Source organism: Zingiber officinale, chromosome 1B (genome assembly GCF_018446385.1).
Source record: "Zingiber officinale cultivar Zhangliang chromosome 1B, Zo_v1.1, whole genome shotgun sequence".
NCBI classification, from domain to species: domain Eukaryota; kingdom Viridiplantae; phylum Streptophyta; class Magnoliopsida; order Zingiberales; family Zingiberaceae; genus Zingiber; species Zingiber officinale.
Window position 1 is genome coordinate 162,734,789 of NC_055986.1, and position 12,987 is coordinate 162,747,775.

The following is a 12,987-nucleotide window of genomic DNA, read 5'->3' on the forward strand; positions in this document are numbered from 1 at the left end:
AAAAATAAAATTAATTAAAAATAAAACTTAAATAAAATTTAAAAATATAAGTATTAATGAAAAATAATAAACAAAATTAATTAAAAAATAAAACTAAATAAATTAATAAATATATATAAGTATTAATGAAAAATAATAAATAAAATTGATTAAAAAATTAAAATTAAATAAAAATTTAAAAATATATAAGTATGAATGAAAAAATTAATAAATTAAATTAAATTTAAAAATAAAACTAAAAAAAATCAAAAAAAAATCAAAAAAGATAGAGGGGCAGAACAGACATTTAAAGGGGGGAGAGAGAGAGGGGAGGGGAGGTGTGCATGTCAGGGAGGGGGAAAAACAATTTACTATTATATTATAAAATCAATCATTGTACTATTGCATTATAAAAATTAATGTTACTGAGGTCTTGCATTTTAAAAATTAATATCACTTTGATGTTCTATAAATATTAAAATCAATATTATAATGGTATTGTATTTTAAAAATCAGCATGACGCTATTTTTGGAAGAAGTAAAAGTTAAAAGACGGTAAAGTTAAAGAAGTGTAATTATGTTTTTTTGAGAAAAAAAATGAAATTTGGTTAGCGGTTGACAGACGGAGTAAAATGGAAAATATAAAGTATGTGTTTTGAGAATTCTATAATTTGAAATGCGCTTTTGATCGATAGCCGGACTATTTTTGCCCAATAAAATGTAAAGAATTAGAATTCTTTTCAATTGTTTGAATAAAAAGGGATATATGTATTCTGCGTTCTTAGGAACTATATATTTATTTATAATTTTTAAAATTATTTAAATTATTTTTATAGAGTTTAGGATTTATTAACTTAATTATATAAGACCTTATACTTTCTGTATCAATTTTAAGATCTAATAATATGATTAATTTTTTTTTTAATTTCTACATGGTATCAGAGCGGTTCTCATTCTCTGACCTAATTTTTTCTACCATCCCCTGTTATTGTTTCCTGTTGCTGCTGTCGTCTCCTACTGCTGCTATTGATTTCGACGTCGACATCTATTTTCTATCCTGCTATTGTTGATTTCAACGCCGACATCTATTTTCTGTCGATTTCGACGCCGACGTCCTGTCCTATCGATTTCGGCGCCGACATTATTTTCTACCGATTTCGACGTCGACGCTATTTTTTGCTTATTTCGACACCGACGTCCCGTGCTGTCAATTTCGGCGCCAACACTCTTTTCTACCGATTTCGATGTCGAAACCCTATGTAACCGATTTCAACATTGACATCTTTTTCTGCCTCAGATCTTTGTGTGGTCACGGGTCGTCCTAACATTAGTTTTTGTGGATCATACAAATATGTATCCTTAAAGTTTGGTTATTGTCATCATGCCTGGTCGTGTAGATGCTTCATGAAAATTTGATTCATATATGTTTGAGCAGTTTCAACAGTTCCTTTCTTCACAGCCCTCTGCCATATCAGCTTCCTCTCATATATGTTTGTCGTTGTCTGGTATTTCAGGTATATCTTCATCCTTGTGGATTTTGGACTCTGGTGCCTCCCATCATATGTCATCCAATTTATCATCTTTTGTTTCTTTTTCTCCCAGTTTATCTATATCTATTGTGACTGCTAATGATACTCCTATGTTATTAGTAGGTGTTGGTTCAATTGTTACATCTTCTTTATCTCTTACTAATATTTATTATATTCCGAATCTTACTTTAAATCTTATTTCTGTTAGTCAATTATATGAGTCTGAATATCTATTCTCTTTTTCTTCATCTAATTGTTATGTTCAGGACCCGCAATCTCAGAGGCTGATTGGGGCAGGCCATAAACAAGGAGGACTCTATGTTTTAGATCAACTCAAATTACCAGAAGTTGTAGCTTCGAGTGTAGATTTATCATCTTTTCATGTAAGTCATTCATCTTCTGATTTTTATTTGTGGCATTGTTGCTTAGGTCATGTTTCAGCGCCTCGTTTGCAGTTTTTAGCATCTACAGGAGTATTAGGACATTTAAAAAGTTCTGATATTTCTAATTGTAGTTGTTGTATGTTTCTGATTATAGTGGTTGTAAACTGGCCAAATTTTCCACCTTACCATTTTTTAAAAGTCTTTTTTTCTTCTGCTCCATTTGATCTTATTCATTCTGATGTGTGGGGACACTCTCCTATTCCTATAAAAAGGGGGGTCAAGGTATTATATTTCGTTTATTGATAATTGCACTCGTTACTCTTGGGTTTATCTTATGAAATACATATATGATTTTCTTACAATTTTTAATAACTTTAGAACTCTTAAGAAAACTCAACATTTTAGTGTCATAAAGTATTTTTATTGTGATTTGGGAGGTGAATACACTTTGAATCAATTTTCACATTTACTTACTTCTGATGGTATTATTCATCAAACCTCGTGTACAGATACTCCTGAACAAAATGACGTAGCTGAACGGAAACATAGACATCTTGTTGAAACAACCCGTTCATTTTTATTGTCTGCTAGTGTTTCTAGTGCCTTTTGGGGGGAAGCAATTCTTACTGCTGCTTATGTCATTAATAGAATTCCAACCTCACACAATTCAGGTTTGCCACCTTTTGAAAAATTGTATAGGGTATGCTCTTGTCTATTCCTCTTTGCGTGTTTTTGGTTGTCTTGCTTTATCCTTCGTCCACATGCAGAGCGTAATAAGTTAGCCTCTCAGTTTGCTCTTTATGTCTTTCTAGGTTATGGAGTTAGTCAAAAAGCATATCGTTGTTTTGATTCTATTAGTCAAAAAAGGTATGTCTCTCGTCATGTTGTGTTTTTTGAGCATATTTCATTCTTTTTTATTCCGACTAGTTCACATAATATGACAAAGTCAGATCTACTTTACATTGATCCTTTCAATACCGATACTGAAGAAGATTCACCCACAAATCCTACTAGTAGTTCAACTAAATCTGGTACTTTGGTTCTCGAGATATCCGCTCCACATATTCCTCCTTCTGCCACTACCCAATTATCTCCTGAGGTTGCGGATGATCTTTCTCTCCACCATCGTCAATCGACTCGTGTTCGTAAGTCTACTAAACTACTAGATTTTGCTTACTCTTGTTATTCTCGTTCTTTTGCTTCATTTGTTGCATCTATTCATTGTCTTTCTGAGCCTGAATCCTATAGAGAAGTTGTTTGTAACCCATTTTGGCAGAGTGTTGTAGTTGAGGAACTAACTGCTTTGCATCAAAGTCATACATGAGATTTGGTTCCATTGCCACCAGGAAAACATATTATTGGTTCTCGTTGGGTATATAAGATCAAAACTAAATCTGATGGATCTATCGAACTATACATAACTCGTCTTATTGTTAAAAGTTATTCTCATGAGTATGACATAGATTATGAAGAAACATTTGCTCCTATTAACAAAATGACAATTGTTCGTACTCTGATTGTTGTTGCTTCTGTTTGTCGATGGAGAATATCTTAGATGGATGTCAAGAATGCATTTCTAAATGGTGATCTTCATGAAAAAGTTTATATGACACCTCCTCTTCGTATTTCACACAAACCTGGTGAAGTTTACAGGTTTCGTAAAGCGCTTTATGGTCTCAAACAAGTACCTCGTGATTGGTTTGAGAAGTTCTCTACAGTGATTCCTTCGTTTGATTTTCATCCTAGTAATCAGGATTCAATATTGTTTGTCAGATGTACGAGTGCAGGTTGTATTCTTTTATCATTATATGTTGATGACATGATTATTACTGGTAATGATTCTGATGGAATTACTTCCTTGAATTCTGAATTGGCTCATTGTTTTGCTATGAAAGACTTGAGTATACTACGCTACTTTTTGGGCATTGTCGAAAGGTTATCATTTATCTCAGTCAAAGTATATATCTAATCTTTTTGAGCGTGCTTATCTTACTGATAGTAGAGTTGTTGATACTAATGCTCAATATTCTCCATCTGATGGCTCACCTTTCCCGGATCCTAGTTTGTACAAAACGATTGTTGGAAGCTTGGTTTATCTCACCGTGACTCGTTCAAATATTGTGTATGTTGTTTATGTGGTTAGTCAATTTGTTGCTGCACCAACTATAGTTCATTGGGATGTTGTTCTTCGTATTCTCATGTATCTTCGGGACACTCAATTTCAAAGCCTTTTATTTCCTTCTACTTCATCTCTTGAGCTGTGTGCATACTCTGATGCAGATTGGGCTGGTGATCCTATGGATCGCAAATCTACCACTGGCTTCTGCATTTTTCTTGGTGATTCCCTCATTTCTTAGAAGAGTAAAAAAGATAGTATTTCTAGATCTTCCACATAAGTTAAGTATCGTGTCATGACCTCAACTACTTGTAAAATAGTTTGGTTGCGTTGGTTGCTTACGGATATAAGTGTCTCTCTTCATCAACGTACTCCGTTATATTGTGATAATCAGAGTGCTATTCAAATTACACGTAATTCAGTTTTTTATGAGCGGACGAAACATATTGAAATTGATTGTCACATTACTCGTCACCATCTTCAGATTGACACTGTCACATTACCTCTTGTTCCTTCAAAGCTACATATTGTTGATATGTTTATCAAGACATATTTCGCTTCACGTTTTCATTTTTATTTGACAAACTCTCAAATTCTTCTAACTGTAACATTGTGAGTTTGAGAGGGAATGTTAGATTGTATATTTATTTGTTTATAGCTTTTAAGGTAATTTGAATTTTTTTTTACTTTTTATAGAGTTTAGGATTTTTTAACTTAACTATATAAGACCTTATACTCTGTATCAATTTTAAGATCTAATAATATGATTAACTTAATATATATCCTTTACTTTTTATCAATAGTCGGACAATTTTTGCACAATAAAATGTAAAGAATTAGAATTCTTTTCAATTGTTTGAATCAAAAGCAAGGGATATATGTATTCTGCGTTCTTACGAACGTACGAGAGAGGGTTGTCCAAAGGACCACATGCACTGTTCCATTGGATGCCATGGCATAGGGAACACCACAAAAGCTCCCTTCTAAGGCAGGCTACAATACTCATATACGGCACGCTCACTAAACAGGAGCATCCCGACATGAGAAGAGCAAATGCAGCTTACAAGAGTCAGTAATGGTCAAACTTTGGGAATTCACCCAAAACCAAACAAACACCTCCCTCCCCCCTCTCTCTCTTCCATGCCACCTCAAGATCCGTTCATGGTCCTAGTCTTTGTTTTTGTTAGCCAAACAGTGAAACACAAAATAATAAGTTCCCCTACTGTTAGTAACTTTTAAGTTGTTGAAACTTTGTCTCTTCTTGCTTGCTCCGCACTTCACCATCTGCAGTCAAAACTCAAAAGTCGATAACCTTTTGGCTGTACTCTAATGAGCTAGCCAAGTTAGGCTTAGCGATATATTTATATATGTCATGGAGTTTTGTTGTTATTACACCCAAATTTGGTTGTCAGGAAACAAGAAGCTCAACTTGAAGAAAAATAGGCATTCTGAAACAGAATCTTGAGGCAAGAACTGGCCCATCGCTCTTACTACGTAAGGTTTCCATTGGACAAAAGTACTGATTTCTAGCTCGTTAATGGAGATCACTATTTCAAACACTTTGCATTGCCCTGCATGGAAAAGTCAGAGTTGGGGGAATGCAGAAACATATTCCCCTAAACTTGTGCAAATGTGAGCGTGTGTTCCAACGCATGAGGCCTCTGCCACAGGCATCGATCAACTACTCCACCACGAGATGAACCCATGAGCTAGCTCACTTATCCTTCTCTTCTCCCCATCGCCCAACTCTCCATTGCCATGGGAGAATCCACCGCCCAAGTCCATCAGCCTCCCGCCGACTCCGACTCCGACTCCGACGACTACGTCAGGAAGCTCGAAGCAAGAGACTCCATCTTCTTCCGCCCGCAGCGCCAAGAAACTTTCTCCTCCCGCCGTGATGATTGCTTCAGCCACGCCCGCTCGGATGCCATCCGGTGGATCCTACGAGTGAGTTAAACAAAACCAAGAACAAACAATCGCTAACATCTAAACGATCTGCCATACTTTTCAGACCAAGTTCTGTTTCGGATTTAGCTTCCGGACCGCTTACCTCGCCGTCACCTACTTCGATCGGTTCTTGGCGCAACGAAGCATCGGGGTAATCGAAAGCTCCACATCCCATCGCCATTGATTGTTCGTACGAATTTGCTCGATTCTTAATTATTCGATCGTTATCTTCTGTTAGAACGGGAAGCCGTGGGCGGTGCGACTTCTGTCTTTGGCCAGCGTCTCTGTCGCCGCAAAGATGGAGGAATGCAGTGCGCCGACGCTCGTCGATCTCCAGTCCGACGGTCTTTCTTTCGACGCCGGTTCGGTGCAGAGGATGGAGCTGCTGCTGCTCGACACCCTGCAATGGCGGATGAACTGCGTGACCCCATTTGATTACTTTAGTTATTTCGTCTCCAAGTTCCAGTGCGATTCTTCTCCAGAGGAGTTGCTGTGCAGAGCCATTGACTTCATTTTCCGAGCCATTGACGGTCAGCCAGCCATTAATTCTCTGATATGTTTTAGTTCGTCGCATTAATCTTCATCTTCATTTATCTCAGTGATAAATTTACCCGCGTATTGCTCGTCCGCCATTATTGCTGCAGCTGCCATACTGGCTGCATCCAGCAAACTGTACTCGAAACAAGCCTTGGAATCAAAGATCAGCACTGTGTCCATGTTTGGTTCCTGTTCTGAGAAGGTAATTAATTGCTCGTCATCCTTGAATTCAATCATCAGTTGCTTAAATGCCCTCTTTTGCTTCAGGAACATGTATTTTTCTGCTACAAAATTATGACCCAGGATTCATCAAAGAATGATGATGGCAAGAGAAGAGCACCAAAGAGGATGAGTTCTTCGCCAGAGGAAGTGTATTCCCGCAACACCGATGCCAGTGAAATTGCGCCCTCCAACTTGTCGAGGAAGAAAAGGAGAAAGCTTTGTTTAGCAGATATCAACTGGAGACTACCTTAACACTTGCCATTTTCTTTTGCAGTTTGATTGCTTGTTGTTTGAGTGCTTGTTTGTTCAAGAATAGGACACATGCGGATCAATAAGTAACATTAGACCTTGATATTCTTTGCCTGGTAACGTACTTGGATTTTGTTTTGTTTCATGGAAATGGGATGTGATTGAATCGCGTTATGAAAATGGAACCACATGCATTCCTGTTGGAGGAAACAAAACCAAGCAACGTGCACATGTCAGTAACAACTAACAAATATAACTATCACTGTTCATACCCACATACAAAATAAATTCCACTTTAAAACTAACTGTTCTTACATGAAGTTATTTTACATTTAAGGCGAAGTAATAAAAGTAAAGCTGTATGACATGATGCTTGAAAAGAGTGAACTGGTTGGCAGGCACGGCAATACTGAGCAGAGCACCGTGCATCTGCATGTAGTGTCATCACGCACATTGCTAGATCTCTAGTACTTTTTGTTTTTCTTTAAGAAAACGTATCTTCATTTCCTTGTTCATGATGAACTCTTTGCATGAGGTAGTCCTACGGTAATTGAACTGAATTAATAAAAAATTAGTTTAACTGATCTAATTTTAATTAGTAAATCCAATTAAAATTTTATAAAAATTGAATTAATCAAATTGAATTAAAAATTAATTATTTTAGTTAATATTGAATTAACTAAATTTATTTTAAAATTAATAATAAATATATAAAATTAATAATTAAAATTTGATATTTTTATGGTCTTAAAATAACAAAAATAAAAAACAATATTAAATATAAAATATTCAACATATATTATAAATTATATATCTAAAGCCTCGTAAATAAAATTCTTATTTTTAAAAATTCAGTTAACTGAATTTTTTTTAATCTAAAAATTGAAATCAAACTGAATTAACTATTAATAGATATTTTAAAAAATAAAAATTAAATTTTCGAATTGATCGAATTTAATTTCCTAAATAAATCAGTTCGATCGATTTTTTTGGTATAATTGAATAAATGCACATCCGGCAAAGGCTTCGACTGCTAGCTTGACATTCTCGCACATCTCTATGTACCATTTTGAGGTCTGATGGAAAAGGATAAGAGATACATAGGGATGGTTTGGTATTGTATACTAATATCAAAATCATATATCGTACTGTACTGAAAAAATTTGGTATAAGAAAATTCATATTAATATTATACAAAAATTTTAATATACTGAATTCTCGGGACATCAAAATTTCAGTATGATATAAATTCATACTATTTATCTTAAAACTTCGATATCGGTATGATATCATATCGAAAATACTAAATTTCTATACCAATACCAAAAAATTTGGTATGATATAATATTTTATTGAAAGTTTTGATATATTCATAATATCAATATATGTCGGTACATTCCGGTATGGAAGTGCGATATACCAAAAATTTAACACTTTTTCCCAGCCCATATGCACCTGCCAAATAAACATTTGTTTACATGGATTATGATATATCTTTTACTTTAGAACACGGAAAATATATAGGATGGATCTACATTCTACCGGAATGGACATACTTTTCTTTATTTACTCCTAGCGTCGTACTTGAGATTTTGATGGCTTGAGTCAAATTTGGCCCCCTTACACCATCTTACTACTATATTAACTTAAAAAATCATTTATACTTCAAAATATGATCCTCCTTCCAATATGCAATCAAAATTTTTTAATAAGGCTACAAAATATACAATAAAATAAAGAGTTGAATAATATTAAAATTTAAAATATAATAAAAAATAAATATTATTGGTAATCATTTAACATAATACGTTGCTTCCGTTTTAGCTATAAAAGTATAATGCATATTGCTTTCGTGAGGCTGTAACATGTAAAGTAAAATATGAAGTTAAAAAACACTTAATATTGCAAATATAATCAAATAAAAAGATAACTATTACCAATAATCATTTGAACACAATACGTCTTACTGTTTTAGTTGGAAAAAATATTAATTAAACTTATATAATCAAGATGCCCAACTATTTTCTTTTCAATAGATAACATCGTCAATCCATTCAATCTTTCTTGTGACATGGTTGATCGAAGATGTGTTTTAATCAACTTCAATTTGAAAAAACTCCTTTCTATATATGCCACTATGACTGGTATGGTTAATAAAATTCTATATGCAACATGAGTATTTGCATAACAATCATTCATATTTTTTAGATAATTCAAAACATCTATAGCTCTTTTTTGCTTCGACCAATAAAGACTGTTTCAACATTGATAACTCTATATATAGATCATCTCCATCAATATCTAGCTTGCCACTATATCTCAATGTTTCTTGTAAAAATCCAGAGAGATTAAATTTTGCTAATGATGATAACCTAATGAAATCTTGTAAAAATCTATTATCATACCCCTGTCCTCTTATATCATCAATATTAAGCTCGAGATCATTCAACATATTTTTTAGTTCAATACCAACATTTAAATCAATTCATTTTGAATTTTTGAACTAAGATATATGTATTGTGTCTCATGTGCCTGAATACATCATATGTGATCTTGCATTATTGGATCGAAATCAGTAATCATTTCAACCATTTGCAAAAAAAAATATCATTATTTTCAACATAAAGCTTTTCACAATTTCCTTAATATGCTAGATTATTTTTTGCAAGTCTATAGACAACATCAATTAATCTCTTTAACACTGTCGGGAGGATCAATCTGGCAAAGGGTAATTTGACTAATTTCTCCTAAGAGAAGTAGGTGAGAATACGTTCCCCGAAGAGGGAATAGTAGGCGTCGATTCAACCTAGAGTTTTAGCGAAACTCAAAGTCAAAACTGGATAGTCCGGAGGCTATCAAAAGTTAATTTTTATATATACTATTTACCTATTATTCTAACTCTATTTTGTAGGAAGATTAACATTTTGCATGTTAGGATTTTGGCCTTGATCGATCGACTGAATAATGAGATCAGTCAACCGAACCCCAATGATTAGATCGGCTCACGACCTGCCTCAACCAAGGGATCGGTTGACTGAACAATGGGATCAGTCAACCAAACCCCAATGATTAAATCAGGTCACGACCAGCCTCAACCAAGGGATTGGTCAACCGAACGTCGTGTTCAGTCGACCGAATAGTGGATAAGCAGCGGATTGATTGGATTAGATAAGCCATGGATGGATTAGTTGACCGAATGATGAGATGGGTTGACCGAACGAAGACTCATCCGAAGCGGCAACATCTGGATAGGAAGATGGGCTGATTTAGGCAGGATCAGTCGACCGATTAAGGGGATCGATCGACCGATCACGTCAAGTCAAACATTGATCCCAAGATCAGAGTTATCTGGATCAAATCCAACTTGGCTATAAAATGAGGCCTTGACCAGCACTTCGAGACAACAAATTCGAACATCTTCTACTCCTGTGTGCTACTCCAAATTAAAGACAAGTCCACGAAGTCGTAACGCTGTTCCGACGACCGAAAGCTCTCATCTCCAACCCTCTAAGTCGTCGGTATAGTTTTTTCATTTATTGCACTTTATCTACTCAATTGTAATTACACTTGTCTTTGTAATTATCCAAATTGATAGTGAATTGCTCAAAGTAAATACTCAATGAGTGTTGGTCTTGGAGTGGGAGTCGTCACAAACTCTGAACCAAGTAAAACTAAAAGTGTCAGCTTGGTTTTCTTTCTTACTATTCCGCTGTGTTTACTTTATTTTTTGAAAAATAAACGTGAAAGCTACGAGTACTATTCACCCCCTCTAGCGCTTTTGATCCTACAATTGGTATCAGAGCGGAGCCCGAGCCACTCTGAATCGATACAACTACCATTTGAGCATTCTTTTTCATTGTTTTTTCGTTCATTTTTTGTAAAAAGAAATTCTTATGCTTCTTTTTTTCATTTTCAAATTTTTTCCATAAGTTAGGATTGACCTAATAACCTCTCTTGATAAATTTATTGATTTGTTAAATTTTTGCTCGAAATTGGTGCAACACCACTCGAGCTAATTTTTTGCCTTATTTTCCTACCGCACTACTAATTCAAGTCTAAGACTTGGAATAAATTTCATTGTTGTTGTCTGTGCAAGATTTTCTATCAATGGCCTACCAAGAAAGTTACAATACCGCACGCCCGCCCGCCCGCCCCTTTAATTTTCTCCAGCGAGGGTTTTGGTTACTAGAAGGGCTGAATGGAGTATTATTCACTACAACAAAAACCCTCATAGACATCAGTGGAACAACAACAGTTTTAAGCAAAAACTGATGTCTTTGAGTATTTTACACCGGTTTTTCCAAAAACCGGTGTCTATGAGCGCAGATTTTAGCTCATAGACATCGGTTTTTTAGACGATGTCTATGAGCGCCCTTTTTTTCGTTAATAGACACCGATTTTAACCGCGGTTTTTAAAATCCGGTGTTAAAGAACCAAAATAAAATATTTTAATATTCCCACAGCCAAAATTTGCAACACTGTGAATTCCCTCCAACCTAAATCTATATCGCACCCCTTCCTCCGCGCGACCTCTCGCCTAAACCTAAACCTTAACCTCCGACCATCTCTCTCAGCCTAAACCTAAACCTAAACCCACCGCTGGAGTCCTTCTTCGCATTCCGGTAATTTTTCCTTACTTTCTTCCATAAACCCTAGGTCCTCCTTCTTCGGCCTCCATTCCTGTAAAATACCGGAAAAATGTTTTCTTCTTTTCGCCAGCGCTGACCTAGGGTTTCTGTGTGGTTTGAGACTTCAGTGTTGCTGTTGTTGGTTGGTACAGGCTGCCTGAATTTGTGTTTTTGCTGGGAGTCAATAGTAGCCACTTAGGGGTAAGCATAGATTCGATCTCTTGTCTGATCACTTTTAGCTCCACCAGAATCTTTATGCTTGTTAGAATGTTTGCAGGTGTTGGTGATACGGATTGAACCAAGAGATCAGTAAGGTAAGGGTTTAGTTTATGGATTGAGTTGGCACGCTTTTGATACATGTTGTTTAGGTATGAAATGATACATACATAATTTGGTTATAAGATGATACATTGATGGCGGATCCTTATTGTAGATTGAGTTGGGTTTTAAATGAATCTAATGGAACGATTAGGGTTAAGACCATTAACCTTAGTCAATGGTTAGAATTAATTTTGGGTAGGCAATTGGTGATGTTAATTAGGGCTTTCCCTGATATTAGTTTCGTGGATTTTATTAAGCTATTTAAATTCATTTGAATTGTAGCTAAATAAAATATATCTATATGTTCGACACAGGACTTTGATTCGGGACGGTATCTCGACGAGTATTTTGATTACCGGATTGGACCACTTTATTGGAGGCGGGTACATTGACTTATGTCTTTTGATATGCATGATAATATGTTTAACATATAACAATAATTGTGTTATCTGTTTGTTTCGGTTGGTCGCTACATGATTAGTTACATGTTTGTTTGTTTATTTATGCTGCACTGCATGATATCTACCTGATCACATATGCTTTAGGTAGTGAACCAACCACATACTATGATATGTTCTGGATCTAGGGTTTATTTGATACCCTATTTGATTGGTGTACCTTCTATTTGATACTTCTTCCAGTGGTACACACTTGTATCTAGTTATATGGACTTTGCCATGTTTTTAGTGTCATGCATCATGATTGCATGCTGTGCGATTGTCGGCTCCACTTTGGTTGAGCCCATCGCCAGTTACATGTACTGCACACACCACCCATGGATTAGTTGTATATCTGGCTGGAGTGTGGCGGTTCTGCTGTTTGGCTCCGTTGGTCAGGTGACTCAGCGTAGTAGCCGGCAGTCAGTTCCGCTCTGTTTGGCTCCGTTGGCATATAGGGTAGCAGCGTGGTAGCCGGCAGATGGTGGACTCTGTTTGGCTCCGTTGGTCAGGAGACTCAGCGTGGTAGCCGGCAGAGATTTTTCCTCCCCGTCGTTGTGTACCGGGAGATGAGAGCATTGAGCTCCCCCATTTATGATTTGGGGCCAGAGGACAGGAGTACTCCGACAGCATTCCGTC

General features: G+C 35.8%; 1 protein-coding gene across 1 annotated transcript; it reads left to right on the forward strand.

Moving 5' to 3' along the window:
* The first annotated feature begins 5,599 nt into the window (after nucleotides 1-5,599).
* LOC122016111 (cyclin-D5-2-like) lies at nucleotides 5,600-7,082 on the forward strand. Its single transcript, XM_042573346.1, has 5 exons — nucleotides 5,600-5,954; nucleotides 6,019-6,105; nucleotides 6,193-6,484; nucleotides 6,554-6,693; nucleotides 6,759-7,082. The coding sequence occupies exons 1-5, from the start codon at nucleotides 5,766-5,768 to the stop codon at nucleotides 6,963-6,965; spliced, it is 915 nt and encodes a 304-aa protein (XP_042429280.1). The 5' UTR covers nucleotides 5,600-5,765; the 3' UTR covers nucleotides 6,966-7,082.
* Nucleotides 7,083-12,987: the final 5,905 nt, after the last annotated feature.